Source organism: Cervus elaphus, chromosome 30 (assembly GCF_910594005.1).
Source record: "Cervus elaphus chromosome 30, mCerEla1.1, whole genome shotgun sequence".
Taxonomy (NCBI): domain Eukaryota; kingdom Metazoa; phylum Chordata; class Mammalia; order Artiodactyla; family Cervidae; genus Cervus; species Cervus elaphus.
This window is the reverse complement of record NC_057844.1, coordinates 36116340-36142640: the sequence shown is the minus strand read 5'-3', so window position 1 is coordinate 36142640 and position 26301 is coordinate 36116340. Positions and strand designations below refer to the sequence as shown.

The 26301-nt window shown below is 52.1% G+C and overlaps 2 protein-coding genes across 6 annotated transcripts; both read right to left on the bottom strand.

The window, feature by feature from the left end:
- Window positions 1-3317: 3317 nt before the first annotated feature.
- On the bottom strand, window positions 3318-11468 carry GJB6 (gap junction protein beta 6). Of its 5 annotated transcripts, none has more exons than XM_043892410.1 (3): window positions 11264-11468; window positions 10039-10144; window positions 3318-4692 (listed from the first exon to the last, which is right to left on the bottom strand). In XM_043892410.1, exon 3 carries the CDS (start codon window positions 4676-4678, stop codon window positions 3893-3895), a length of 786 nt encoding a protein of 261 aa, XP_043748345.1. In that variant the 5' UTR covers window positions 4679-4692; window positions 10039-10144; window positions 11264-11468; the 3' UTR covers window positions 3318-3892. The 5 variants fall into 5 exon arrangements, with proteins under 5 accessions (XP_043748345.1, XP_043748344.1, XP_043748342.1 ...); XM_043892409.1 differs by lacking the exon at window positions 11264-11468 and adding an exon at window positions 10698-11066; XM_043892407.1 differs by lacking the exon at window positions 10039-10144 and having other exon boundaries at window positions 11264-11466.
- A 6408-nt stretch (window positions 11469-17876) lies between these two features.
- Window positions 17877-20814, bottom strand: LOC122686986 (protein FAM214B-like). The gene has a single exon (XM_043892393.1). The coding sequence runs from the start codon at window positions 20592-20594 to the stop codon at window positions 18978-18980; it is 1617 nt and encodes a 538-aa protein (XP_043748328.1). The 5' UTR covers window positions 20595-20814; the 3' UTR covers window positions 17877-18977.
- Between the last annotated feature and the right edge of the window lie 5487 nt (window positions 20815-26301).

Genomic DNA, 26301 nt, shown 5'->3' with positions numbered 1-26301 from the left:
ACAGCACAAGAATCTGGACCACGGTGCTGGTGAGAGAACAGAGGTCAGAGGAACAGAACCGAGAAGAAGCCCCACACAGAAGTGCCCTGTTGATTTTTAACAAAGTGCAAAAGCCACTCGGTGGGGGAAGAGCTCCCTTAATCACATAGTGCTGGGCAGCTTGATGCCAGGCAGGCTACAAATGAACCTCATTTGTTAAAAAGTCTCAGACCTTTTATAAAAATTAACACAAAATGACCACAGACTTCAATGTAGAGCACAAAACTAGACAGCTTTTAGCAAAACCATAGGAAAAAACTTTGGACTCTAGGGCTAGACAAAGAGTTCTTAGACTTGACACCAAAGCCACAACCTATAAAGTGAAAAGAACTTTCAACTTCATTAAAACGAAAATCTGTTGCTTTACAAATGACCCTATTAAGAAGACAAAAAGAAAAGTCACAGAGTGAAAAATATTTACAAACCACTATCTCTGTCCAAGGATTCATATCTACAGTATATAAAGAGCTCTCAAAACTCATCAGTAGAAAAACAACCCAATTAGAGAATGAGTGAAAGACATGAAGAGGACGGAGAGATGGCAAATAAACACACCAAATGGTGGTCAAGTTCAATAGTCATTTAGGAAATGCACATGAAACATGCCTATCACAATGACAAAATGACATGGAAGCTATATTCAATGTCTTGTAATAACTTATAACATGAAGCAATCTGAGAAAGAATATATATATATCACTTTGCTTTCACCTGAAGCTAACTAACACATCACTGTAGATTAACTGTTAACTATACTTCAATTACAAAAATGGTTACTAAAAAAAAAAAAGGCTAAATGAAATATAAATGAAACACAGCGACCACACCAAATGCTAAAGAAGTTCAGGAAAGACTGGGTGACTCAGATGTTGTTGGTGGGGATGTGTAATGAGAGTTACTCTGGAAAACATCTTGGTGATTTTTAAAAACTGAAATATGCAACCACCATGCAGCCCAGCCATGGGGACAAGCTCTTGGTGCCTGGCCCGTGTAAACCTCCAGAGAATAACACTGAGGAAAAAAGTCCAGTCCCAGTCCTTGTACAATGCATGATTCCTTCCATGTAACTCCTGGAATGACAAAATCAAAGAAATGATGAGCAGATTAGTGGTTGCCAGGAGTGGCTGGGATCCGAAGAGGGTGTTACTGGGTGTGGGTATAAAAGGGCCACGGGCTTCCCCACTGGTTCAGTGGTAAAGAATCCGCCTGCAGTACAGGAGATGCAGGTTCAATTCCTGGGTGGGGAAGATCCCCTGGAGGAGGAAATGGCAACCCACTCCAGTATTCTTGTCTGGGAAATCCCATGGACAGAGGAGCCTGGCAGGTTATAGTCCACGGGATTGCAAAGAGTCAGGCATGAATGAGCACACATAAAAGGACCACACCAGTTGTGTCTGACCCTGAGACCCCACGGACTGTAGCCCACCAGGCTCCTCTTCCATGGGATTTTCCAGGCAAGAATACTGGAGTGGGTTGCCATTCCCTTCTCCAGGGGGTTTTCCTGACCCAGAGATTGAACTAGGGTCTCCTGCATTGTAGGCATATTCTTTAGCACTGAGCCACCAGGGAAGCCCTACGTCTACATGTGAGTCTATAATTACCTCAAAGTAATAAGTTTAATTAAAAAAAAGAGAAGAGCATCAATAGGACAATTTGGGAATTATGAACACAGGCTGGCTTTTTAGTGTGAAGGTGGCATTGTGTTTTTGTTTTAAAAGTTTAGTCTATGCTCCTTAAAGATCCATACTGAAATATCTCCAGGTGAAATCATCTGTCTGGGATCTCCTTTAGAGTCATCCAGGTGGTTGCTGGGGCCGGGTGGGAGGGGATGGCCTCGTGGCATCATGGTCCCCAAGCAAGGAGCTTTGGGAGCCTGCAGTGAGTGAGGCCACCAACCCCGGACACTGTCAGCCTGCTTTGAATCTTGGCTCTGCTTATTAGCTGGGTGAGCTTGGACAAGTTATTTGACCTCTCTGACTGCAGTGGCCTCATCTGTCAAGTGGGGATGACATCTCATAAGGAAGAGTGCAGGGAGGGAAGGAAAGGTCCCCTTCAGAGGAGGGGAGGAGCCAGTGCGGGGGTGGGGCAGTGCCTCAAGGAGAAGCCACTGCCCTGGAGGAGCCAGTGCGGGGGTGGGGCAGTGCCTCAAGGAGAAGCCACTGCCCTCGGAGCCTCAAGGTGCTCTGAGCTGAGGGGAGGCGCTGGGAGGTGGGGGGCAGGGGGAGGTAGGCAGTGTGACCACTGCCTCAGACCCTGATGGGCGGCCGGAGACAGCTCTGGGAGCAGGAGCGTTGAGGATGGTGAAGGAGCAGAAGAGAGATGGAAAATGGAAAAGGCAGGGGCCGGCTGGGAGCCCTGAGAGGAAGTGCCCCTCCCACGCGGTGGAGGTGCCACCAGGGCCGTCTCACCCCCCTCCCAACGCTCCCCCTTCCCGTCTGTGGGCTTTGCTGGAGACCTGTGCAAATAGCTGTTTATCCAGAAAGACCACCACGGGGATTACGGATGCTGGCTGGATTTTGCGTGTGAGGATTGTGGTTTTGCTTTTATTGGTTGTGCCATGTGGCCTGTGGGATCTTAGCTCCCCAATCCAGGATCTAACCCGAGCCCCCTGCAGTGGAAGTGCAGAGTCTTAACCATTGGACTGCCAGGGAAGTCCCCGTGGCTTTGTTTTTATAGGTTAGATCTTGATTTTTGTGGATCGCTACTAAAATATTTGCGGATGAGAGAGTATGTCTGAAATTCAGACTCTGAAGGAAATGAGACTTACTGTTTTGTTTTTCTGGGGAGTGGATCTGGAACCCTGGAGACCATCCCTTGCTCTCTAGGTGTCTCTACATTTAGCCCGTGTGCCAACTGCATGCCTTCGCAGGGGTGGCCCTGGTGTGCGACATCTGTGGAGTGACCAGTCTTGGGTGGTGCCCCAATGCCCTCATTAAGAGCATCTGTGTCCACCCACGAACCTCGATACCACCTGTGGGCATGGAGCTGGGCGCTTGCTGGTCCCTGTGGACCAAAGGGGCCCCTCCCCCATCAGAAGGGTGGAATCTCCCCCGCCTCCTCCATCAAGGCTGGGCTGACCCTGAGGACACTTTCCTCGTCCTGGAGCAACTGACCCTAACCCTCCCCTGCTTAAGGGATGTGAAGAGAGAGCAAGGGTCCATGGACTCCAGCCACTCCGGCCTCGAGCCCGCAGCCTCCCTGGCGACTGCCCCAACCCACTGATCAGGTCACCAAGGATGTGACGCCCCAGACAGAACAGAAACCCTGAGCCAGGTGGCTTCAGCAACGGACTCATCTTTATTGAGAGTGCCTTCTTGCATCAGCTGTTCATAAGGATTGCAAATCACCCATCTGGAAAGTTTCCCCCTTCCATATAGCTCTGGCCATGCCCAGAAAGCAGTGAAAATACATTGTACAGCAAACACTTTCCACCCTAAGAGCCATGACAACTCATGACAATGCAGATATCTACGACAGGACAGAGTAAGTTCAAATATTAGACACTTATGGGATGATTCGAAAACTAACATTGTGTGTTTTTCCAGGTAAGGAAGACCAGTCATTATAAAAATACTTTATATAAATTCAGAACTAACACACTCAATCCTATAAAAATATCTTTTCCTAATAAAAGTATTAATTTCTAGATGAATGTCCTTTATCGACATCAGTTATGTCCTTAAGTTTTCAGGAAATACCCCATGTCAGACTGTCCACTGAAACCCACATGTAAAGTCACACCATGGCCCGGTTGTCAAGAACGGACCACATAGTCCCGGCCTGGTTATTCTACAGGAAGTTAACTCAGGCGTCTATGAATTAGGAAAGCCAGCTATGTGGTGCCTTCCACTGTTTAACTGGGAAACCCGGTGATGGCGTTCTGCCCGCCCTCGGAAATCAGCTCATTCATCTCGTTCTGTTTACTCTCCTTGAGGGCATTGTTGGGGGGTGCTTTCCGCGTCTGCGCTCGCTTGGACCTCCTGAAACACACCTTGAGCAGCAGGTAGCACAGCTCGGCCACGTTGAGCAGCATGCAGATGACGGACGCGGAGATCATGAAGATGGTGAAGACCGTCTTCTCGGTGGGCCGGGAGATGAAGCAGTCCACCAGGTTGGGGCAGGGCTGGATGCCGCATTTCAGGACCCAGGGCAGGTGGTACCCATTGTACAGGAAGTAGAAGACATACATGAAGGCAGCCTCGAAGACAATGCGGAAAAAGATGCTGCTGGTGTAGGTCCACCACAGCGAGCCCTTGATCCGGACCTTCTGTCGCTTGATGTCCTCCAGGTCCTTGAACTCACTCCTTGTCTCGCCCCGCCTGAACCGCCGGGCGGCCTCATGCCTGTAATAGGCCACATGCATGGCCACCAGCAAGGCGGGCGTGGACACAAAGATGAGCTGCAGCGCCCAGAGCCGGATGTGCGAGACGGGGAAGAAGTGGTCGTAGCACACGTTCCTGCAGCCGGGCTGCAGGGTGTTGCACACGAAGTCCTCCTGCTCATCCCCCCACACCTCCTGGGCGGCCACCACCAGGATCATGACGCGGAAGATAAAGAGGACGGTGACCCACACCTTCCCGATGCTGGTGGAGTGCTTGTTCACGCCCCCGATGAACACGTGCAGAGTGCCCCAGTCCATGCTGCCGCTTCACCCTGCTCAGGCGAGAACACAGCGTTGTGAGTGGGGCAGTCCCTCTGTGTAAAACAGCTCTAATGTCACAGATGGAAGCCTTTCTCTTGACATTACCCTCTCGACTGCGAAGTAGGCAGTTTTCTGGTGGGGGGAATACCCACCCTGAGAACACTCTCAAGTTCTCATAGGGGTTTAGGATCATCTTTAAAAAAAAAAAAAGGAACATAATATATCCTTTCTCTCCCACCCTCCATTCCACCTGTCTAGTCATCACAGAGCAGAGTTGAGCTCTCCGTGTTACACAGGAGCTGCCTACTAGCTATTAATATCTATTTTACACACGGTAGTGTATAGACGTCAATTCTTTTTTTTTTCCCCTTGATTTTATTTTTTTTAATTTAAAAAAATTTTTTCCCATTTATTTTTATTAGTTGGAGGCTAATTACTTTACAATATTGTAGTGGTTTTTGCCATACATTGACATGAATCAGCCATGGATTTACATGTGTTCCCCTTCCTGATCCCCCCTCCTGCCTCCCTCTCCATCCCATCCCTCTAGACGTCAATTCTAATCTCCAAGTTTGTCCCTCCCTTTCTTCCCTACTCTGTGTCCACAAGTCTGTTTTCTATGTCTATGTCTCTATTGCCACCCTGGAAGTAGGTTCATCTGTACCATTTTTCTAGATTCCACATACATGCATTAACACAGGATATTTGTTTTTCTCTTTCTGACTTCATCTTGATTCAGCTGAACTCGAATTATACGTTAGGTTGCTGCCTGACAGTGACCCAGGAACTCAGGCAAACACATTTGTTTCCAAGCTCCCTTTTAATTCTTCAAAATTTTTTTCTTCAAAAAAAAAATCATTCATTGGAATGACACAGTCTGTTTTACCCAGCAGACTAAGAAGGGACTCGAACAACATCATTTGCCATGATCACGTGCTCTCAGGAAACCTAGTACCATAGCTACTCCAAGAGCCTCTTCCAGAAGAGAACCACAGGCCTCTACAAACAGGCTGACTTTGCTCTCTCATCACGGGCAGTGCCGGCTCCATGCTGATGGGCTCCAAGTTCACACCAGGAGCTGTGGGTGGAGGGCCAGCCCCTCCTGCAGTGGGGTTCCTCCCCAACAATGCCCTGATCCAGCATCCTGAGGTAGAGCCTCCGCTGTGAACCTGCACGGTTCACATGGTGGATGCCTCCGCACCACCAACAGCAGACCCGAGAGCTGGTCAGCATCTACTTAGAACAGAGAAGAATGGACTCTTTGAGAATCTTCTAAAAGGGAAAGACCAGTTCCTCAGAAAAAACATGCTTACCAGGTTCTCATGCCTATTTACAGGGAGATGCCCCCAAAAGCCTTTTGTCCATCCCCCCAGGAGACTTTCTAGCACTTGAATGTGGGTCAGGCTCCTCCCTTTCAGGCTGACTCCCCCAGTCTCCTCAGGGTCCCCCACTCTGTCCATCACCTGCTTCCTTGGCATCATACTGGCTAACACTAGGAGGCAGCTGAGGAGCTGGAGGTGGTGCCCAGTTGCACTCAGGTGAGCCCAGGTGAGTCCAGGTGTGTCCAGGTATGCCCAAGTGTGTTCAGAAGCCAGCTCTCTCACATCCTATACTGTGAAAGGATGCCCCCATTTTGGTTGGCTGTCTGAGAAATTCGTCTTTTGCCTTTGGTTTGACTTTTAGAGCACATGTTCTTGGGAAGGCTCGGGGTCTCAGGAGGCCATGCTTCCATCCACGTCGCCCTGCATGGGACCCTCCTTTGCCGTCTGGTGGGGGTGAGACGGGTGCTCACTGAGCAGGGGGAGGGGTGTGCAGAGTGCTGGAAGCATCCTCTTCTGTCTTTTTCTTTGTCCAGAACAGTCAGAGCCAAGTACAGGGAAAGCCCTCCCTCCCTCCCACCCGTCACCAGGGCCAACCAAACGACCGCCCCTAAGCGCTGGTCAGCACTCATTGAGCGTCTGCTGGATGCAGACATCGGCTGTCTCCCTCGAATCCCCGGGCCCAGTCGGGTCCTGGCCAAGGGGGCTCTCACACCGTGAGAAGGTGGCTGTGTGTCCAGGGTGCGCCAACCGCTGCGGCCAACGTTCTTGTGTCCCTCACGAAGGACACCCGCATGACAAGGTGTTGGGAAGGTTCGAGAGCCCAAACTGGTGAGGACAGCGGGGCCCGGTTTCCCCAGGCAGCTCTTCACTCATGTTCCCAGAAAGACCTGTACGCAGCGGGGCATCGAGCTAGACGGGGTGGGGAGGGCGGTGGGCAGAGCCTGGAAGGAGCCCCGGGGGCGCTCGCAGCTGCTTGATTCCTATGTGGATCCAGGACAGGACCCAAAGACAGATCTGTCAGTCAGGAAGCCAGGTTTTTGCTTTTTTGAAAAAAAGAGCTGAGGAAAAACAAAAAAGCACACCTCTTTAAAAACACACTCATTAAAGTTGCGGTTTCTGGTCCTTAAAGTTTTGATCGGAGTCTGTGTGAGTTCCCAGGGGGTGGGGACACGGGGACCTTGGTCAGGAAGACCGGTCCCAGGCTCAGACCGCTGACCTCATGGGCTGATGGATTTCCAAGTCCACAGTAGTGAGTCTTTGATCTAAAAGCCTTGTTGGAGATGATGTGGACTGTAGGATTGACTCAGCTCCTGGTGAAAGTTGTTAGAATAAATCCTCCCAGTCATCATCCTTGCCCTCTGGAAGCACTGGGATGCGCCCAGTGGGAGGAAGAAATGTGGACGTCTGATGTCTGGACATACTTTACAGTGGCCACTCACCCGGTAAGTCCCTCCTGTCTGTTCACAAGGTGGAGATGTTCTCCGGTTAACCAGAAGACCTCTCCCACAGAAGTGGGTGGACTCAATGCCCAGCTAGCAAGCTTTTGATTGATCAAATAAAGGTCACAGTTTCTCAAACTCTTCAAAGTGTAGAGAATTTAAACTCTCCCACCGGTAAGAAGTCTCTTTCCTCTCTGAGTTCTCTCTCCACAGCTGCCTGAGAAAGGCACAGCTCCCACCCACCCCCCAACCCAAGGGCCAGAGGCTACACTGGCCAGGAGGGACTCAGAGAGGCTGATGTCAAGGGAGAAGTCAGGCAGTCACCCCCCAAGTAAGGACCCCACTTTCTAGAGCAGATTCCTCCACTCCTGCCCCTGGAGCATCTCCTTAAAAAATGGACAATTACTGTGGCAGCAGCTTTATTTCTTTCAACTTCTCTGGGGACTTTGACTAAAATCAGCAATTTGCCTTTAAATAAAGAAAAAGAAATGAGGTGCCTTCCTAGGGTGTCCGTCTGCACCCTTCCTGGTGTCTGTCATCCTGGAGGCTTCTGTACGAGGAGCATTAGGAGACTAGCGAAGGGTGTGGACCGCCCCCACCCCCGTAGCCGCTGCCCCCAGGCCTCTTCCGCGCCCAGACCGAGGGCAGGCCCCCTCCCCTGCAGGAGAGCCAGGGGTGAGCCTGTTGGAAACATTTTGGTTGCAGGAGACCTGAAGGCAAAATTACTTTCCGTAATAACTGCCTCCCTCGGAACCATCACAATTAGTATTAAACAAAGCGCCTCTTTCCTTTCAGGCTTCAAGCAGCCAACGGGAGGAGCTTTTTCAATAAAAAGTACAATATTAACTCTTTCCTTGTGGCCCAGACTGGTTTCTTTCAACTGGCGCCTTCCTGACTCTCCTTTAAAGAAAAAGTAGGTTTGCTTGGCCCCAGTCTCCAGCTGTAGGAAGGTGGTGACGCTCAGCCTCCTGGAGGCAAAGACCACTGGGCTGTGTGGTGTCTGTATTCACTGGACACATGGCTGCAGCCCAAGCACTTTGCTCTGAAAACAGGAAACCAGGGACCTGACTAATGAAGAGACGGTGCTAGGAAGAGAGCCTGTGCTTCCCTCTTACAATTCAAATAGTTTAGGTCTATTAACATTCTGCCTCAGCAATATAGTTTTTTGTTTTAAAACTATTTACTCACAACTAATTTGGCTGACAAAGTCGTTCCAGTGTCACTGGTGACAGAAGCTAAACTAAAGGCCCAGGAACAACTACATCCCTCAGCACCTGCCTCCAGGTGAAGATTTCCCAGGGCAGGACTCCCTCCAATGACTCATCCCCAAGTCTCCAATGGACCTGAGGACAGGACATTCCTCACTGCGTCTACATCAGCTCTGGATTACGGAAAAGCCTATGCTGATAAGAGGCAATAAGGCCAATGCAAAACCAGCACCCTGGGCTCCGGTCAAGGACTCACAGCTCCTCGGCCAGAGTGGACTCCAGGCGAGGGTCCCTCTTCCAGGGCGTTGTTTTCCTGCACCATCAATCACCGATCACCCATCATCCAGCCTCCAGCAGCACTCAGCATCCCCCAGGAACAGGAACCCAGTGCACCTTCTGAGGGCAATGAGGATGTGACCCAAGGAGGGAGAAAGAGTAGCTGTGGCCACAGCTCTTCAGCTCCTCCCTGGGTGTCCACTGCATGACCCTGGTGTGCCAGTTTTCCTTCACCCCCAGAACTGTTATGGGGGTTGTCTGGCCCCTGCCAGTTTCCTGATGCTGCGTACTTCAAATACACAATAAAATAAAAATAAAAATTTTAGTGTAGGTTCTTTTGCTTATCAAAATAATAGTAACAAAAAAGCAATAATGATAAGAATACCCAATGCTGAATCTCAAGCCCATTCCCTTCTTTAAGAAAAAGAAGATGGAAAAAAAGAAAAAGAAGATGGAATTTGAGGAATCAAATATACTCCCTCAGCCCCAAGTCAGCAGCCTGAAACAAACAAACAAACAAACAATCTTAAACTCTCTCCTTAATCAAAAAGAGTCTTTTCCTTTTGTCTCTAGAAATCTCAAGTCATCCAAGGGACAATGTGATAGCTGATTTTTAAATTTTCGTACTCAAAAATTCATCAACTGTCCATTCAAAGTAATGACCAGTAAAGATAAAATGGATTTAGGACTCATGTACTTCTTCAAAATTAACTCAGTAAAAATGAAAAAAAAAAAAAAATCCAGTCTATGGAGTCTAAATATAAAAGGGGACACTTCATAGAATTATATGTACTTCTTAATCCATTTAAGAATTCAAAGAGTTAAAAAATTTTTTTTCTTTCCATTTAGCCATCTCTGTTCATTCAAGCAAACCTGTGTGCCTTCCAAACATTTAGGTCCAGCTGGAGTTAAATGATCCTGGGAATAAAAACAGAAAAAGCCCTCAGGGACCCAGTTTCATTCTCACGGATCAAGTGGGTCAAACAGAAATCTTAACATGACAATAGAGTCACCGGCAGCTTCATGCCTTTGGAGACTTGGAACTCTGGGCTGGAAATTATTTTCCCACAATTTCATTCTAACATTTTAACAAAAGTATACAAACCACTCACAGCTCCTGGGACATTCAGTACGAGCCGGGGTGTGTGGCGAGTCTCCTCACACTCTGTCGAAATTGTTCAGTCAGAACCTCTGCTGGTTCTTTTCCTTCTTAAAGCTCTTATAATTCAGAAAAGTCAGAAAAGGAGAATGAAGTCCCCGTTTCCGGTATCAGACTTTGTTTTCTTATGGTGGAGCAGCTGAACCGGCTGGCATCTTCCGGGTTGGGTCAACGGGATGATGGCAAGTGGGACCTCCCCCCCTCCCCAGTTATGTCCCAGGCTCCTCTCTTCATAACCCATCTCCCCTGCCTGGCAGGGTTCCCATGCCAACCCCAGAGTCTCCGGAGGAGCAGCAGACAAGGCTCTGCGCGTCCTGCAATTCTAAGGAGCCTGGCTGGGGCAGGAGTCTCTTCTAGAACACTGGCCAGAGCTGGGGCAAGAAAAGGCTTCTGTGGCATCAAGTCTGCCCCAGAAAGAGAGCAAGGGCGCCTGGATGAATTCAACCAGGCACTCAACCCACAGTGAAATGCCACCTGGGGAGGCGATGCCAGGGTTGCTGGCCCCAGCCCATGTGGTTGCAGGCCCCCAGCCCCTCAAGATCCACAGCTGTGTCCAGCTCACACTCACCTCACACTCCATCCACACTCACCTCACACTCCGTCCACACTCACCTCACACTCTGTCCACTCTCCAGGAAGGGCCGTCAAACCGGTCACAACTACACACCTGTGCCAGGTGATACCCGGCCCGTCTCCCCCACCAGAGGGAAGAGGCCTCTGGTGCCTCCGCCTTTTAACTGAGATGTGTCACCAGTGACACTTAATTACTGCTGTCCAGTGACTGTCTTCTTGTCACGTGCGGCCCACAGGCGCCCCGGCTGACATCACGGAGCCACTCTGGCCAGTTCTCCCTGGGCTTGTTGGTTAGTCCCGCGCCCCTAAACGCGAGCCTGACCTTGCCAGTGACCCGTGAAAGCCAGGACACACCAAACCACAGCAGAGGAAGTGGGGGAAAGCGGCCCTTGAACACCCGGCGTGAGGCTTCTATAAAACCTGTTGTGCAAGTCCGAGGGGACCCGGGGAAAAGTCAAACCAGTCCATCCTCGTTCCTGCGAGCGGGAGAATGCGGGGCGCAGGCGGATCCGGCGGACTGTACTCCCGGACCGGGTCGCCGACAGGGTCGCGGGGTGGGGGTGGGGGGGTTACTGAGGGCCAGGGGACCGCGGGCGCCGACCTACCTGCTCCGGCTTCTGGATGCAATTCCTGCGGCCGAGATGGGCGGTGAGCCCCCCCCCTCCCTTCACTTGCTGCGCGCGCTCGGGGCGCGGGGTCCTAGGGCGGCGCCCCCGCCTCGGTCGCAGCCGGACGGGCAGGTAGGGCCGGGCGTCGCGGGCTCGGCGGTGTGGGGCGTCTGCAGGGCCCTCCGCCCGCTCCTCTTGGGGATGGCCCGGCTCCCACCTGCAGCGCTTTTTAACCGCGCCCCACCCCGCCTCTGTCCTGACGCTTCTCTGGCGGGAGGCGAGAGGCGAGTGCGCGGGGATCGGAGCGCGCCCGCCCCGGGGCACACGGGGGTGCGGGGCTCGGGGCTCACGGGGAGGTACGGGGATGCGGGGCTCATGAGGGCGCACGTAGATGCGGGGCTCACGGGGTGTGGGGCGCACGGAGGTGCGGGGCGCGGGGTGCGGGGCAGGCATCCTCTCCTTCCTCCATTTCGGGCCGCGGGGCGCGCGGCCTGGCTCAGTCTGGTCCCGGACTAGTGAGGCGGCCCACGTCTCCCCGCAACATCGGGGGCTCGGGGACCAGAGCCTGCCCTGGGGCCGGGCGGCCGCTTGACTGAGAACCTGGGTGCCTGACTGGGGTCCCCAGGGGACCTCCCGGGCCGGTGGGCCAGCAGCGAAGCTTAAGGCCGGACGGGTTGCGCTCAGCGTGAGGGAGGCGGTGTCTTTGCCAGACGCACCCCCGCATTGCCAGGTGCCTACAGGGCGCTCTCTCCGAGAGCAGCCTGGAGGCACAGAGACTGTGGGTCTTCATTCATTACTGACGGCTTGTTAGAATTAAAGCGGTTGTTTTACTAGTCACCTCCGCCCTTTGCCACCTCCTCCGGAGGAAGCAGAGAGGGCCTTCGCCAGCCCCGCGCCCCCTCCCACAGGTCTCCTTGGAGCAGCCCCAGGGCCGCCCCAGGTAGCGGCCACAGGGTCCAGTGCGGTGGGAATGGTGGAAGCCATTTAGGGGTCAGGCTTTATAAGTTCAAACCTGTCCCACTGCAGACAGGGGAAGTGTCTTGCTTATTTCAATGAACTGGTAGCTGAGTCCTACCCTCTCCCCCAAACCAGGGGCTGCCGTCTGCACCTGTTCTCCAAGGCAGAGGGTTGGTGGTGAGGCCTGAGATGTCTCTCCTGGGTGGTGGAAGCTGAACCGAGACTCCATATTAAAAACCCTTCTTCCTAAATACTTTATTTGAAGAGAAGGAAATTCTCCGAAAATTGTGTTGGAGACAGAGACAGAGAGAGCACAGTTCAGTCCCTGGAATGTCTTGAAGGTAGGGGTGGAGAGAGACAAAAATCTGTTCCAGGCTTTTCCAGGAGACAGACCTGCTGCTGTCACGCGTTTGTGGCCTTGAGGGTTTGGTGGGTCCTCTACCACCCTCCACCCTCCTCCAACAGGCACTTTTCCAGTCTCCCCTCCCCACCCCCCCCAGACAAATGCTTCAGCCAGGCACAGCGTTAGAGTAGTAAAATAACTCAACTTTATAAGCAGGCTGTAAATGTCTTTGGAGATCATAAGCATTTTAAGACCTTTTCTGGGCTTTGCTGGTGGCTCAGCTAGTAAAGAGTCTGCCTGCAATTCAGGAGACTCGGGTTTGATCCCTGGGTCAGGAAGATCCCCTGGAGAAGGCAATGGCAACCCATTCCAGTATTCTTGCCTGGAGAATCCCGTGGACAGAGGAGCCTGTGGGCTACAGTTCATGGGGTCACAAAGAGTCAGACACGACTGAGCGACATACAGGCAAGACCTTTTCTAATTTCCACAGTAGCAGGCAGGGTGCTTCCCACTCAGCAGATGCAGCTCCATCAGGGCTTGCCTCTTGATTGATTTGTCTCTTGACACAACAGCTGATCCTAGAAATGGCTTTTGCTCTTGAAGCAGGACTGCCCACATTCCCACTCCAACATGGGATCCAGGCAATGCCACCTGAGCGGTTTTGCTCCAGAGTGACGGCAGGTGTTCCAGGACCATCGAGGAAAGAACCTTCCAGAGCAGCCACAAGATTGTGTTGCATTTGCTCAGGTGACCAAAATGGGGCCGTCTCAACACCAGACAAAAAGTGTTTCTCCTGTTCTTGTGATCTGTACCAGCCCCATGGCGCTGACTTTTTTCCTGTTATTTGTTTCTTAATGTTTAAATGCTTTCTCCTAAGAACAGGAACAAGGCCGCACCATGTCCATCAACATCCTACTGGATGTGCCATTTAATGTAACAACACAAGAAGAGGAAATGCAAACGCTTACAGATATGGAAGGAAGTGGAAGTAACAAAACTGTCTTATTTTATACATGACAAAAAAGAATCAATAAAAATCTTCTTGGAACTAATGAACAATTATAGGAAAGTTACAGGATACAGGATTAATATGCAAAAGTCAATTGCTTCCCTATATATCAGCAACGAACAATTGGAATTTGAAGTTGAAAACACTGCATGCTTGTATTAGCACCAAAAAATTGAATGTGTATTATGTGTTGTGTATTACAGAGAAGGAAATGGCAACCCACTCCAGTAGTCTTGCCTGGAGAATCCCATGGACAGAGGAGCCTGACAGGCTATAGTCCATGGGGCTGCAAAGAGTCGGACACGACTTAGCGACTAAACCACACCATGTGTGTATTAGTCACTTGCAACGCCATGGACTGTATCCTGCCTCTGTCCATGGGACTCTCCTGGCAAGAATACTGAGTGGGTTGCCATTCCCTTCTCCAGGGGATCTTTCCAACCCAGGGATTGAACCTGGGTGTCCTGCATTGCAGGCAGATTCTCTACCGTCTGAACCACTAGAAAAGCTACCTCCCCTCCCCCATCCCAGCCTTCAAAAAAAAAAAAATTAAATGCTTAGATATAAGTCTAACTAATGTGCACTATATGAAAAAAAAACCCCAAACTCTGGTGAAATAGATAGCACATCTAAATAAACAGAGATAGTTCATGTTAGATTTTTAGTGCTGCTGTAATAAACTATCAGAAACCAAGTGACCACAACAACAGAATTTTTTCTCTCACAGTTTTGGGGTCTAGAAGTTCTGTGAAAAGCTGGGGCCAGGCTGTGCTCCCTCTGAAGATTGCAGGAGCCGCTCCCTCATCTGTCCAGCTTCAGGTGGTGGCCTCCCTCCTGTCTCTACCTCTGGTGTCACACGGCCTCCCTGGGTGTCTGTGTCTCCCCTATGGTCACTGTTCATTCCTCTTGAGAAGGCCACGGTCGTGTTGGGCTTCAAGGCCACCCTAATTCAGTGCAGCCTCATCCTGACTAATCACACCTGGAAATCTCTCTTTTCAAAGAAGGTCACATTCACGGGTCCTGGGGCATAGGACTTCAGCATATCATCTGGGGACCCAATTCAACCCACAGTAGTGGTCTTGGACAGGGCGACTCAACCTTACCAAGATGTCTGCTTCTCCCAACTTGGTCTCTAGATAAAGAGCTGTCTCCATCCAAATCTCAGGAAGATATTTGTGGATACATTAACAAGCAAGCTGATCATAAAACTTATACCAGGAAAAGAGCAGTGGGGCAAAAGGCCCAGAATAGACAGCAAAATACTGAAGAACAAAGTTGGAGGATGTTTGCCATCCAGCTTGAAAAGTTACTCTAAAGCTACAGGAATCAATGTGGTGCTGGTTAAAGACTGGAAACACAGATCAATGGAGAATAGGTAGCTGGAGACAGACCCAGGTAAATAAAGTGAACTGAATTCTGATGAAGGAGAAAAGGGAATTCAATGGAGAAAGGATAGTCTTTTCAATAAATGGTTCTGAAACACCTGGACTTTCACATGCAAAAAAAAAAAAAAGTGAAAAAGGAAGGAAGAAGAAGGAAGGAAAAACAAGGAATCTAGACACAGACCTTTCACAGAAATTAATTCAAAATGGATCATAGCTCTAAATGTAAAATACAAAACTGTAAAACTTTAGAAGACAGCCTAGGAGATGAAATCTAAAGGTGACCTTAAGTTTGATAATGACTTTTTAGCTACAACACCAGAAGGATGGTCCATGAAAGAAAACATGGATAGGCTTATTATTGTTTAGTCACTAAAGTGTGTCCAACTCTTTGTGACCCCCGTGACTGTAGCCCCCCAGGCTCCTCTGTCCATGGCATTCTCCAGGCAAGAATACTGGACTGGATTACCATTCCCTTCTCCAGGGGGGTCTTCCTGACCCAGGGATTGAAGCCGCGTCACCTGCAATGGCAGGCGGATTTTTTACTGCTAAGCAACCAAGGAAGCCCAATGCTAGGTTGGAGCTACATTAAAATTAAAAATATTTGCTCTGCAAAAGAGCTGGTAAGAGAAGGAAAGGATAGGCCACAGACCTTAACAGACCTCACCAAAGGAGACACACAGACGGCAAATAAGCACATGAAGAGATGTTCCACACTGCATATCATCAGGGAAACGCAAAGAAAAATGGCAGCGAGATTCCACTAGACACCTATCAAAACGTCTGAAAATCTATGGAAAGTCCAAATGCTGGGGACGCTGTGTGGCAACAGGAACTCTCTCTCCCTGCTGGTGGGAATTCAAAACTTATAGCCACTTTGGAAGATGGTTTGGCAGTTTCTTACAAGTCTTACCACAGGAATCCAGCAACTGTGCTTGTGGCATTTACCCAAAGGAGCTGAAAACTTATGTCCACATGAACATAAAAACCTGCACATGAATGTTTGTAGCACTTTTATTCATAATGGTCAAAACTTGGATGCAACCAAGATGTCCTTCAGTAGGTGATGGTTAAATAAACTGTGGTGCATCCAGACAATGAAATATTATTTAGATATGAGCAGTGAAGCCATGAAAAGACATGGAGGAAACTTATGTGCACACGACTAAATGAAAGAAGCCAATCTGAAAAGGCCGAACACTCTATGATTCCAACTACATGACATTCTGGGAGAGGCAAAACTATGGAGACAGTAAAAAGATCAGTGGTTTCAGGGTTTGAGGGAGGGAGGGATGAACAGGTGGAGCACAGAGGAATTCCAGGGAAGCCTGCTTTGCATGAGACGATGATGGTGGATACATGTCATTGTCCATTTATCCAAACCAGTAGCAAGTCCAATGCAAGAGTGACCCCCAGTGTAGACCACGGATTCTGGGCAACGATGACGTGTCAGTGTGGGTTTGTCCATTGTATTAATAACAAGGGTACTCTGTGTTGGGAGGATGTTGAAATCGGGAGAAACTGCATGGGGGAGAGGTGGTATATGGGAACCCTCTACACTTTCTGCTCAGCTTTTTTGTAAGCCTAAACCTAGAAAAATAAAGTCTGTTCATTAAGAAAATCAATAAAGGAAAGCCCTGGGCTCTTTAGCTAAAGGTCTGGCATTAATTCACGGAAGAGTGTTCATTAACTAATAGCATTTGCTCACAAAAAATTTCAACAAACCATTGAAATGTTGAAACAGCTTGTTCTCCTAATAGATGTGTCTGTATCACCCTGATCCCCACAGAGATTTTCTTTTCCATTTGCTCAGCAAATAGGTGAGGACTCGCCGTGTTCCAGTCCTCACACAGGGCCCAGCACGTGCGGAGCGAGGGCGGGGGACCCTGCTGCGGCTCCTGGTCCCTGTCCCCGCAAGGGCGGGGACCCTGTTGTGGCCCCCAACCCTCTCCCCTCTGGCCCCTCAGCCTCCTCTCACCCTCCTGTCTGTCAGAGGTGCCCTGGCCTCCGCACTTGGGATCCTCCTTTGCGGGATCTGTGTGGTGGCTGCTTGGAAGATTTCAGTTCAGTTCAGTTCAGTTCAGTTGCTCAGTCGTGTCCAGCTCTTTGCAACCCCATGTATATCGCAGCACGCCAGGCCTCCCTGTCCATCACCAACTCCCGGAGTTTACCCACACTCATTTCCATCGAGTCAGTGATGCCATCCAGCCATCTCATCCTTTGTCAGCCCCTTCTCCTCCTGCCCCCAATCCCTCCCAGCATCAGGGTCTTTTCCAATAAGTCAACTCTTCGCATGAGGTGGCCGAAGTATTGGAGTTTCAGCTTCAACATCAGTCCTTCCAATGAACACCCAGGACTGATCTCCTTTAGGATGGACTGGTTGGATCTCCTCGCAGTCCAAGGGACTCTCAAGAGTTTTCTCCAACACCACAGTTCAAAAACATCAATTCTTCAGCGCTCAGCTTTCTTCACAGTCCAACTCTCACATCCATACATGACCACTGGAAAAACCATAGCCTTGACTAGACGGACCTTTGTTGGCAAAGTAATGTCTCTGCTTTTTAATATGCTATCTAGGTTGGTCATAACTTTCCTTCCAAGGAGTAAGAAGGTTTAGGGTCTTCTAACTTTACAGCAGACCGACGTCACAGGTCTGGGTTCTCAAAGCATTATTGTCTGAGATGCAAAGAGGGTTCGGACAGTTACTCATCTACGCCCTGGGGCTGTTTGCAAAACCTGAGGGCACTTCAGCAGTTGGGCTGTCAGGCCCACGCAAGACTTGGACCCAGAGCCGCGGCTGTTTCACTCCCAAGGCTCCCACGTCAGTTCACAGCTCAGGCTATCCAGGCAGACAATCATCCGTCTCGCAGGGGAACAGGGCTGTGCCCACTGCTGCTCTGTTTCATCTTTTTTTTTTTCAAGTTTCCAAACAAGAATTTATTCTTTCTTTCTTTCTTTTTTTTTCTAAAAAAAAAAAAAAAGTACCAGGTGCGATTTTTTTTCCTGGGTTGTTTTTTTTTTTCAAGTTTCAGCAAATGTTTGTTCCCCTCAGCCCAGCCCCAGGCATCAGAGCTAAGGCTGGGTCAGAGTCTAGATTGGGGAATGGGGTAGTTGGTAACTACATGACTGAGTTTGAGGGGTGCCCCTCACCCCAACTGAGGTAGGTGGGTCAGAATCTGGCCAGGAGGGAGGAGGCACCCTAGTCTTTGGCCCTGACTCTGTACCCTGAACACCTTCCTCAGTCAGGACCCCAAAGCAAAGAGACACAGGCAGAAGAAGGAGAGGGACAACCAGGGTCTGGAGTCCTAGATGTGTGCGCAACTGCATGCACACACTCTCTCTCTCATGTCCGTACCACACACACAACACACACATACACACACACACGAACATACACACACACACAAGTTGGCTTTCAGGAGGGGTGAGGTCAGGGAAGTGAAAGGCATTGGGAAGGATAGGGGAAGCTGAGTCTTTGACTGGTGACTCAGTTCTTCTGGGATAACTTCTCTGCTCTCAGCTGAGGGAGAACACTGCTCCCACAGCCCCCACATCAGCCTCTTCAACTCCTGAGGTTGGAGCAATATCTGAGAGTGGGAAAGGAGGGGGGCAATGCCAATTATCAGGTTTGGGAGGTTACCAAGGCAATCCAATTTGAATAAATTATAAATTAAAAATAAATAAAATAATAAATGGCCCCTGCCCAGGACAGGGAGGCAATGCTGGCATGACTTGCCTGGGAACTTAGGACAACCTCAGGGTAGCCCCAGTTCCTCCCCACCGTCGCAGCCAGCCTGGGAAATCCAAGGGAGGGGCCGGCACGTGGAGGACCCAGAACAGGGCAGCGTGTGGTAAGGTCAGAAGCTTTAAACACCCAAATGGTCAGTTTGGGCATGAGCATGGTGAAGGCTTTAATGCAAGCCTGAGAGGTCTCTCGCCACCTCTCCACGTGTTCACTCTGTCCAGGATGGAGCAGGATGGGCAGGTCTTTGGCCCACAGGGGGTTCAGGGCATTGACAGTCAGGGCAAAGGTGAGTAACGTGGATTGTGAGGGGCCTCGGTCACAGCCTGCAGTTCGTAGGGGAGCCCTGTGCCCAATTCCAGGCTCCGGCGGGAAAAAAGCAGGCGGATGTTGCCATGCAGGCTTAAGCGGCCTGAGCGGGAGCTCCGGAACCTGAGGTGCAGTAAGTAGCAGAGGAGGCGGCGGGCAGGGCCAGCATTCCCCTCCTCACCCATAGGCACCAAAAGGAGGCGGTGGCGCAGGAAGGTCACGTGGGCAGCAGGCATGTCCGAAAAGTCAAAGGTCACGAGGAACATCTTCACCACAGTCTGGTTGGGGTTAAATAAGGTCACTTGGATGGTGCCCACCTTGGGCACGCTGTAACCCTTCCTCCCCAGGGGACTCAGGTCCACGACGCCCAGGAAGAGAGCCGGGGCATTTTGCTCAGAAACGTCAAAGAAGGTGACAGTGACGGGCAGCGTGACATGCTGAGGGCAGTAGGACCCACTAGCTCCGATCTCTGCTGTGAAGCCCTCAATGTGGCCAGACGGTGCAAAGCGTCCTTGCAGCAATGATTCCTCAAAGTTGCCCAACAGGGTACGGCTGACAGCAGGCGTGGGAACAGGGGAGGCACTGGGAGGGCTCAGCAGGCCTGGTCCCTTCCGGAGGCTTCCCAGGGAGCTCAGCTTCAGGCGACGGGCACCTTTCAGCCTCCGCCCCATGGGACTACAGTCTGTTGGGTCCAGCACAGGCTCCTTGGGCCCAGGCAGCAGGTGGCTCCAGAAGGGTGTGGCTTTGGCATCAGAACTGTTGGCAGCAGGAGGGTGGCCCAGGGTTCCCCGGCGCCTCCGAGGGGCTGGCCCCTCATCCTCAGAGCTGACATCCAGGGCTTCTCCAGCAGGAAGCAGCCTTCGCTTGGTGGGGCAGGGGCCTGGAGGTCCGGGGCCAGGGGGTGTGTGCTCGGGGCTGCACCCATTGGCAGTGCCAGGGGACTCCCTAGGCCAGGGGCTGCCCCCATTGCCCACCCCAGACAGTAGGCTCTTACCCCCTATTTGTGCAAGACTGTGCAAATCAGTGTCAAGTGTGTGCAGCTGGCCTGGAGGGGCTGGCCCCAGGGACACCCCCAGGGACCCCTGTCCCCTTGGATCTGGGGAAGCCCAGTCTCTGGTGTGCAAAGTACTGCAGGAAGCATTTGATGGGGGCAAGGGGGAACTTCGGGCCCCCGAAGTCCAAGGTGAGGTGGAGCTACCTCCTTGTTCCACAACACAGAGGCCGTGATGGCAGAAATGTTGGCTGGCCACGCCCAGTTTCAGCCCCAGTCCCTCTGGGCCCAAGAGCCCGACAGTGGGTGGCTCTTCAGGGGGTAGTCCCTCTCTGGCCCCTAGTCCGGGGCCTCTCTTCAGCTCCCTGGGACCCTCGGTAGATGGGGCTGGCCGTTTCAGGGCCCTAGGAGGCTCAGAGGCACCAGCTGGAGGGGAAAAGATGGATACCTGGTAGACCCCGGGGGATGTCGCGCCCCCTGCTGGGCTGTAGCCCATGAGCAGGCCACCCTGGAGGGCCCCCTGCCTGACTGCAGGCTGCGAAGGGCCAGCCTCTGGCTCTGAGGATGGAGACGTCTCCGCTTGCACGTGGCGCATGAAGCCCTGCCTTTGGTCAGGGGGGACCCCCCCCCACAGCCTTTATGCTGGGCTTGGGCTGGGGGGCCTGGGGACATCCCGATGAGGAGGCCTTAAGCCTAGCTGTGTGTTCCCTCTTCCTGGCTGATGTCTTGCTCTCCTAGCTTGCAGTCCGGTCCATGCCTGCTGCACTGGTAAGGTGACTGCCACCATTCCGTGCAGCTCCTAGGCTCAGCTGGACCCCCCGTACTTGTCCATTCTTCCAGGCGCACCCGCCCCACACCTGTAGTTCCGTGAGTCCCGTTGCAACTGGGGAGGTAGTGGATGGGAGCAGTTACATAGCTGCCTCTGTTTCATCTTTGATGAAAACCTCTGCACGGCTCTGAGCAGAGTCAGGCATGTTGCCCAGCAACATCTGGAGGCCTGGAATCTGACTGTCTCACAGCCGATGATTGGTCACATCCTGGCATTGATGTCCCACTGGGGCCTGGAACCTCTGGGGCCCCAGCCTCCCCAGGCCTCAGCCTCCCCAGACCTCAGTCTCATCTCCGGGGATCCAGTCTCCCCAGGGCCCCAAGCTCCCCAGGCCTCAGCCTCCCCAGGCCCGCGTCTCATCCCTGTGGGGTCCAGCCTCCCCTCACTGGCTTCAGGGTGTTCCCAGGCAATCCTCTCCCTGGGGGCAGCTCATTGATCTTGCCTCTGGTTTCTCTGTTCTCACCTTTCTGCTGACGGCATTCAGGCCCTCGTCACCTTTTTATTGGCTGATTCTTCTGTTCACTTCGCCTGTTTGAGGGTTCATGTATGTGGGGGGTGGGGTCCTGGGGACACTGGGGCCCGGACCCTCTGTCCAGGGCTGGCCAGGGGCTGAGCAGGTGGAGGGCGGGACCACTTTCTGGTGCTGAGGGGCCTCTGGAAGTGAGCAGCTGTGGGCCCTGGGGCTGGGTGCTCATGCGGGCACCTCAGGGAGAGCTTCCAGCTGCAGAGCTGCCCCTGAGGGGGCCCCGCCATGTCCCCACTGTGTGCCCACCCCACCTCACCCATCCACCCTGACCTCCCACTGGACCTACCCCCAGTGGCCGCGGGAACACCTGTGGGGACAGCCCTCCTGCACTTGGTGATGGTCACTTGGCATCTCTGGGTGGAGCTGCTCCTGCCGTCTGGGTTTCGCTTTCTTCATCTGGGAAACTCACTCCTGCTCTCAGGACTCAGTTGCTTTTCTTGGTTCTAGGAGTGATAGTCATTTCCCTCTGACTGTTCTGTGTGTTGTTCACACAGTTACTCTGCACTGAGGTCATTTGGTGACATGGGACGCCGAGAGTTTACTTACCTGTTTTTAGGGGAAAAGACCCCTGAGGACAGAAATATCATTGCCTCTTCTAGTGCCCAGTATCCAGCACTCAGTACCTAGCACTTAGCACCCAGCACCAGCACCCAGCGCCAGCCTCTGTCAGGGCAAGTGCCTTGCCCACAGCAGGTTTTCAGGGAATTTTGTTCAGTGAGTGCTCACTTCTCTAACCCAAGTACTAATTTTAGACTCTTCTTTTATTAAGAAAAGTTCTCTGCAGAGTGACCATCTATGGGTGGGATGTCGCTGCAAATTTTCTTGCATGTAACTAACATCTCGTGTCCTGTAATAGCTGACACCCAGGTCCATGGAGCTCAGTGTGGGGTAAGGAGTAACCCTGATGTGGTTTTTACCCTGAGCCCGGGGCACACGGTTCAGCCCCGCAGAGGTGCCGCTAACATTAGGCAGGTGTGGTTGAAAGGTGGACCTATGCAGGCCTCACGTGCTGCATGGGCACAGGTGACATCAAGGCAAAGCCCGGGTCTCCCCTGCAGGTGTGACGGCCAACTCTGCTGACAGCCCCAGGGCCCGCTGGCCAGGAGCCCCCCAACATGGTTTCTCAGGGTCCTCAGCAGTGGAGGGGGGCCATGCACTTGCACCACCTGCTGTCTTTGCCCATGGATCCTGCAGCGCCTTCACACATGGGAGCTCACTGCAAAACAATTCCCAGATGAGGTCAACGTTTGCCCTTATACAGGAGGAAGCTTGGGGTTCAGAGACGGTCATTCATTTCTTCATTTCACAAGCATTTATTGGATGGCTGAGCCAGACACACAGGCAGGCACTTGCCCAGACAGGGGCTGTGTCAGAACCCAGACTCCTCCTGATTCCCCACCCGAGCTCTTCCCACCACCTCATGTGCCTGGAATGAAACACCTGCAGAAATGGGGGTGGCTGGAATTCTCCCTTCTGTGAAGCAGAGCAGAGATGAGATCCCGGGAATGGAGGTGACCGGGAGAATGCCGACAGGGACCAGACGTCTATTGCCTCTGCAGGAGCCCCTGGGAGACTCCAGTTCTATGTGCTCAGCCCTCCTTCCAATTTTTCCCAAAATCAGGGCCTCTCTCTTCTTGGTCCAGCTCATCTATGACATTGTTTCATCAGCTCCCTCAGTTGAGAGGTGCCCAGAAGGACTACCACCAGCTTACCCTTCATTTCTGTCCTTTACAACCATCCCCACAGAACTGGCTGGGCGGGCCGCTGGGGGTCCCCAACCCTGGTCCCTCCAGGTATGGTGTTTGTCTCTGACTTGCTCATGTTTGTGGCGGCCTGTGTCCAGTGGTGACCTGGAAACCGGGTCTTTCAGCTGAGCCAGCACTTTCTTAGGACTTGCAGACAAGTGTCACCCACGTGTTGTTCAGGCATCGCTTTCACAGGTGTTTGTGTACAGATAATGCACTAGCAGGTGACTTCTCAACTGATTTTAAGCCTCACTACAATCCTTGAGATGCAATGTGATCCCCAGTCTGTGGTCGAGGGTTAAGTGGTGTGACCACAGCTCATAAATGGCAGAGCAGGACGTGAGCTCTTGTCTCCCGGCCTCAGGGCAGGACCCCAGGCAACACGTGGAAGATTCTTAGTCTGGAGCTCCCGCTCTGCCAGCAAAGCCACAAGGATGGCTTCTGATCCCTAAGCTCCACGTGACCATACACAAAGCTTGTGGTCACATGTGTCTTTCTCGGGAAGACTTTGTAGCGTTAACTAGACTCTCAGAGAGACCCACGGCCGCAGGGGAACAGGCAGCGGGTCGTGACGCCAGGTCTGCATGACTGCTCTTCTTGTCTGCCCACTGAGCTCCTGGGGAAGACCAGCTCTTTCCTGCCTAAGTTTCAGGCCTTTTGAGGTCTTGGAAATGTAGCACCAGGTTTCATTTACCACGTGAGTAATTCTGCCCAAACTCCAGGAGATGGTGGAGGAGCCTGGTGTCCTTCAGTGCTTGGGGTCGCAAAGAGTCAGACATGATTTAGTGACAGAATAGCAACTCTGCCCAATCAACCAACTTCTGTGAGGTTAGTCATAAATACTTCTAGTGACAACTGGTTTTTCTTTGTCATCTGTGATGCAGTGTGGACCCAGATTCAGGTGAAGGGGACGTAGTAATATTTGGGGTTAAATGTTGTAGCTGTGAAAGGCTGTCCCTCTTGGAGGCTTTTTATATCCTCTCCTTGGAAATCTGACCCTTGATTCCGCTTCCTAAGATGAGCGGCTGCGGTCAGCGTGAAGCCCACCTCTGGTCTCCATCTCTTCCAGTCACCCTGTCCCCCCTGTCCTCTGGGTACTGCTCTGACCTGCCCTGTCAGGGCAACGAGAGCCATGTGGCCCAGGGTCACTGCCCCAGCTCTTGATCACAGAGCTGTGCCAGGCAGGCAGCATCTGGGGGCTGATCCCCTGAGGAAACACCGGGGAGGTGGCCAGCTCAGGAAGAGCGACAGGTTTGTGGATGGTCCGAGGGTGACTGGGCAGGGGAAGGACCAGCCCCAGGCGCAGACCTGCTCGAAGCCTGGCTGTAACGCCGGGCCCGGTGCCCCCACCCCTCACCCCGGGCAGAGCACCTGGGCCTGGCGGCCCCCTGCTTCTCTGGGGTGACATGGCCCCGGCTCACATCTCCAGGGCTATTTGCCCTGCTTTTCTGTAGTACGTAGAGTGACTGTGTCAGTGGATATTTGAATTTTAAAAGGAGAAGTTGAAAAGAGTAAAAATTGGCATTTTATTTCTAGCAAGCCAACTGTGTGGGCCCTGGGGGAGGGCTGGGAGGTGGCTGAGCTGGTGGGTTTGGATGACCCTGGTGCCCGGCAGGTGCCCCTGTGACTCCCTGCCGCTCCATCTTCCCACCCTAGGACAGAGGCTCTGTTCATGGACATGAACCCAGAGGCCCTTAGTCACTCAGTGACGACTTCCTCTTCAGAGCGGTCTGTGGAAGGAACAGAGCTTTGTCAAGGATGGAAACTTCTTTAGACTTCCGTTAGCCTTTTCGCTCAAGTTATATGTTCTGAGTAGCAAACACTCCAAATTTTGATGGCTTAAAAATCCAGTGGTTTGTTATTTCTTGTGATTCTGTGGGTTTTGGGCTTCCCTGGTGCCTCAGTGGTAAAGAATCTGCCTGCAATGCAGGAGACACCAGAGATGTGGGTTTGAACCCTGGGTCGGGAAGACCCCCTGGAGAAGGGAATGGCAACCCATTCCAGTATTCTTATGGGAAAATCCCATGGACAGAGGAGCCTGGTGGGCTATGGTCCATGACGTTACAGAGTCGGACATGACTGAAATGACTGAGCACACTGTAGGTTCCATCCATCTCACGTTGGGTGTCCAGCAGGAGCTGGGCCGGGGCCGGCCTGCCCAGGCAGCTTCCTCCCCTGTGGGGCTCTTTCCTCGTGGGATTCATCCTGAGCCCCTTCAGGCCCCCTGGATGCCCAGGCCCGGGTGTTGGTTCTGCTGGACTCGCCTGGTGTGGCCATGGCCCTGCCTTCAGCCCACCACAGGTCTGTCTCCAGAGCTGTGCTGGTGCAAGTGGATGGGGCACAGAGTTTGTCTACACAGTCACCCTGCGCGATCTATACCTGAGGATCACTATCTGAGACCAGGACAGGGACGAGCCTGACGCCCCTTCAGGAGTGAGGGAGGACCCTGAACTCGCCCTCCTGACCCGGGCCCCACGGCCATGGAAGCCGCTCCTGGACGAATTTTCATCAGTGAGGGACCTGGGTCTTGAAAATGTCTGAAGGTTTCTCTGCAACCAGGCTGCTCGTGCAGAAGTGGCTGAGCTGGGGAGGCACCGCCCGGTCCAGTGAGGAATTACATTCCTGTGTGGCTCAGAGCCGACACCGAGCGGACATGGATGCGAGTGTGGCCCGAGCGGGTGTGCAAGTCCCCAGTCGCGGCCCAGGGTCCCTTCATGAGAACAATGGTCTGGGGGTCCCTTCTGGGCCCTGATGCGGTCACCAGCTCCCTGTGTGTAAATTCTGCTGCCCCGTTTTGGTTTCTGGTCAAGCTCTGTTCAGAAAGATGCTGGGAAGAGGGAGCTTTGAAATGGAAACTTTTCATCTTTAAATTTTTTCTCCCTGAACAAGTCTCCCCAGTTTTTCTTTCATTTCCCTCTCACTTTATTCTCCCCATTAAACACTGTCACCCCCACCATAGAAGTGAGTTGTTTCCTTAAATCGGATCCATTTATTCAGTTCCCTTTTCTGCGCTTTCACAGCGGGCAGGTCACCTCTCCCTGGGTGACTTTCAGGATTTTCCTTCTTTTTCACGCACAGAGTTTGACATTCATTCTCGTGATGAGAGTGCTTTCAAGGGCCTGAGCTCAACCTCTCACTTTCACGAGATCAGGGATTTTAAAAACATTTTCTTGGAGCCTCAAAATGTTCTGTGCATTTTTTA

Excerpts from the sequence above, each read along its gene's own strand:
- GJB6 (XM_043892410.1), bottom strand. The coding sequence starts at position 4,678 with ATGGACTGGGGCACTCTGCACGTGTTCATCGGGGGCGTGAACAAGCAC.
- LOC122686986 (XM_043892393.1), bottom strand. The coding sequence starts at position 20,594 with ATGCGCCACGTGCAAGCGGAGACGTCTCCATCCTCAGAGCCAGAGGCT.